This window comes from Prionailurus viverrinus, chromosome B2 (assembly GCF_022837055.1).
Source record: "Prionailurus viverrinus isolate Anna chromosome B2, UM_Priviv_1.0, whole genome shotgun sequence".
NCBI lineage: Eukaryota > Metazoa > Chordata > Mammalia > Carnivora > Felidae > Prionailurus > Prionailurus viverrinus.
The window spans coordinates 85,371,157-85,373,896 of NC_062565.1; the positions used below are offsets into that span (position 1 = coordinate 85,371,157).

General features: G+C 42.6%; 1 protein-coding gene across 1 annotated transcript; it reads left to right on the forward strand.

Annotated features, from left to right (window-relative positions):
- The first annotated feature begins 389 nt into the window (after positions 1 to 389).
- LOC125165900 (glycerol kinase-like) lies at positions 390 to 2,226 on the forward strand. Its single transcript, XM_047859381.1, has one exon. It carries the CDS (start codon positions 414 to 416, stop codon positions 2,073 to 2,075), a length of 1,662 nt encoding a protein of 553 aa, XP_047715337.1. The 5' UTR covers positions 390 to 413; the 3' UTR covers positions 2,076 to 2,226.
- The last annotated feature ends 514 nt before the right edge of the window (positions 2,227 to 2,740 follow it).

The following is a 2,740-nucleotide window of genomic DNA, read 5'->3' on the forward strand; positions in this document are numbered from 1 at the left end:
GACATCCAAGGGGATAACTGAGTTAGGCAATTGGCTATATATAAAACTGATGTTTAAGCAAGACTTCAGTTTAGAAAGTTTATAGATATAAGTTATGGGGTCATCAGCATAAAGGTGGTATGTCAAGGCAGGGGACTTGATGAGATCCTCTAAGGAGACAGAGTATATAGAGAAGAAAGGATGTCAGAGATTGAGACCTGGGTTTTGCTGACCACAGTGATGGGGAAGATGAAAAAGCAGCAAAAGTGACAGGAGCTAGAGCAGTGGAGAGGTAGGGATCAAGAGAATGGGTTTCCGGCATTCAGCCGTTGTAGCAGACCTCCTTGCCTTCTGTCTCACCACCTGCCCCTCCCCCGCGTGCCACCGTCTCCCTGGAAACTGGACGCAATACCCGCTGACCGGAAGCTGGTTTCATGGCAGCCGCGAAGAAAGCAGTTTTGGGGCCATTGGTGGGGGCAGTGGACCAGGGCACCAGCTCAACGCGCTTTTTGGTTTTCAATTCAAAAACAGCCGAACTACTTAGTCATCATCAAGTGGAAATAAAACAAGAGTTTCCAAGAGAAGGATGGGTGGAACAAGACCCTAAGGAAATTCTGCAGTCTGTCTGTGAGTGTATAGAGAAAACATGTGAGAAGCTTGGACAGCTCAATATTGATATTTCCAACATAAAAGCTATTGGTGTCAGTAACCAAAGGGAAACCACTGTAGTCTGGGACAAGTTAACTGGAGAGCCTCTCTACAATGCTGTGGTGTGGCTTGATTTAAGAACCCAGTCTACCGTTGAGAATCTTAGTAAAAAAATTCCAGGAAATAATAACTTTGTCAAGTCTAAGACAGGCCTTCCACTTAGCACTTACTTCAGTGCTGTGAAACTTCGCTGGCTCCTTGACAATGTGAGAACAGTGAAAGAGGCTGTTGAAGAAGACAGAGCTCTTTTTGGGACCATTGATTCGTGGCTTATTTGGAGTTTGACAGGAGGGACCAACAGAGGTGTCCATTGTACAGATGTAACCAATGCAAGTAGGACAATGCTTTTCAACATTCATTCTCTGGAGTGGGATAAAGAGCTCTGTGAATTTTTTGAAATTCCAATGAAAATTCTTCCAAATGTCCGGAGTTCTTCTGAGATCTATGGCCTAATGAAAGCTGGGGTCTTGGAAGGTGTCCCAATATCTGGGTGTTTGGGAGACCAGTCTGCTGCATTGGTGGGACAAATGTGCTTCCAGGATGGACAAGCCAAAAATACCTATGGAACAGGCTGCTTCTTACTGTGTAATACAGGCCATAAGTGTGTGTTTTCTGAACATGGCCTTCTGACCACAGTGGCTTACAAGCTTGGCAGAGACAAACCAGTGTATTATGCATTGGAAGGTTCTGTAGCTATAGCTGGTGCTGTTATTCGCTGGCTAAGAGACAATCTTGGAATTATAAAGAGCTCAGAAGAAATAGAAAAACTTGCTAAAGAAGTAGGTACATCGTATGGCTGCTATTTCGTCCCTGCGTTTTCAGGGTTATATGCACCTTACTGGGAGCCCAGTGCAAGAGGGATCATCTGTGGGCTCACTCAGTTCACCAATAAATGCCATATTGCTTTTGCTGCATTAGAAGCTGTTTGTTTCCAAACCCGGGAGATTTTGGATGCCATGAACCGCGACTGTGGGATTCCACTCAGTCATTTACAGGTAGATGGAGGAATGACCAACAACAAAATTCTTATGCAGCTACAAGCAGATATTCTGTATATTCCAGTAGTGAAATCCTCAATGCCTGAAACAACTGCCCTGGGAGCTGCCATGGCAGCAGGGGCTGCAGAAGGAGTTGATGTTTGGAGTCTCCAACCCGAGGATTTGTCAGCGGTTATGATGGAGCGGTTTGAACCCCAGATCAACGCTGAGGAAAGTGAAATTCGTTACTCTACATGGAAGAAAGCTGTGATAAAGTCAATGGGTTGGGTTACAACTCAGTCTTCGGAAAGTGGTGACCCTAGTATCTTCTGTAGTCTACCCTTGGGCTTTTTTATAGTGAGTAGCATGGTAATGTTAATCGGAGCAAGGTACATCTCAGGTATCCCATAAATAATACCAACTCATGGATTCCAAAGATGTGAGCTCTTTGCCTAGTGAAAGAATCTAACGATTGTCTCTTAATGTGATGTCACTGTTCATAGTATAAGTCACTTGCTACATGACCCTTCAAGTAGACCTGGGCTTTGAAATAAAGAAAATTCTGCAGAATGCTATAGAAACATTTGGTGTGTTTTTGTTTTTTGTTTTTTTTTAACATGGAGAGTTAAGATTGGACCAGCCACCTTTGGGGCTGACCCCTCATTTGCCATTATGTTCTGCCCTATTCCCTCTGAGACTTAGGAAGAATTCAGATCCTTCATTGGAATCTTTCATCAAACATATTCAAACACTGATGGTCTGGGATTTGATTCTCTGCACTACACACATTTGATTAAGAAGTGATTACTAACCACCTACAAATGAGTGACTTTTTGTCTGTTTCTTTTTGACAGACCCTAAAAGTCTTCTTTTGTGCATATTAAGAAGACCACAACATCTTCACTGAATGTTTAAATGGAAACCTCTACTAAATTCTTAAAATGTAAATTTAGTACTCTCATAGCCTAGATATTTTTTAGAAAGGTATTTGCCAAAACTGAAATTCTTCAGACCTTTTACCTGATTTTGCTAATTCACTGAATTGCTGTCTGGATCTTATAGGGAAGAACACTTTT

Excerpts from the sequence above, each read along its gene's own strand:
- LOC125165900 (XM_047859381.1), top strand. The coding sequence starts at position 414 with ATGGCAGCCGCGAAGAAAGCAGTTTTGGGGCCATTGGTGGGGGCAGTG.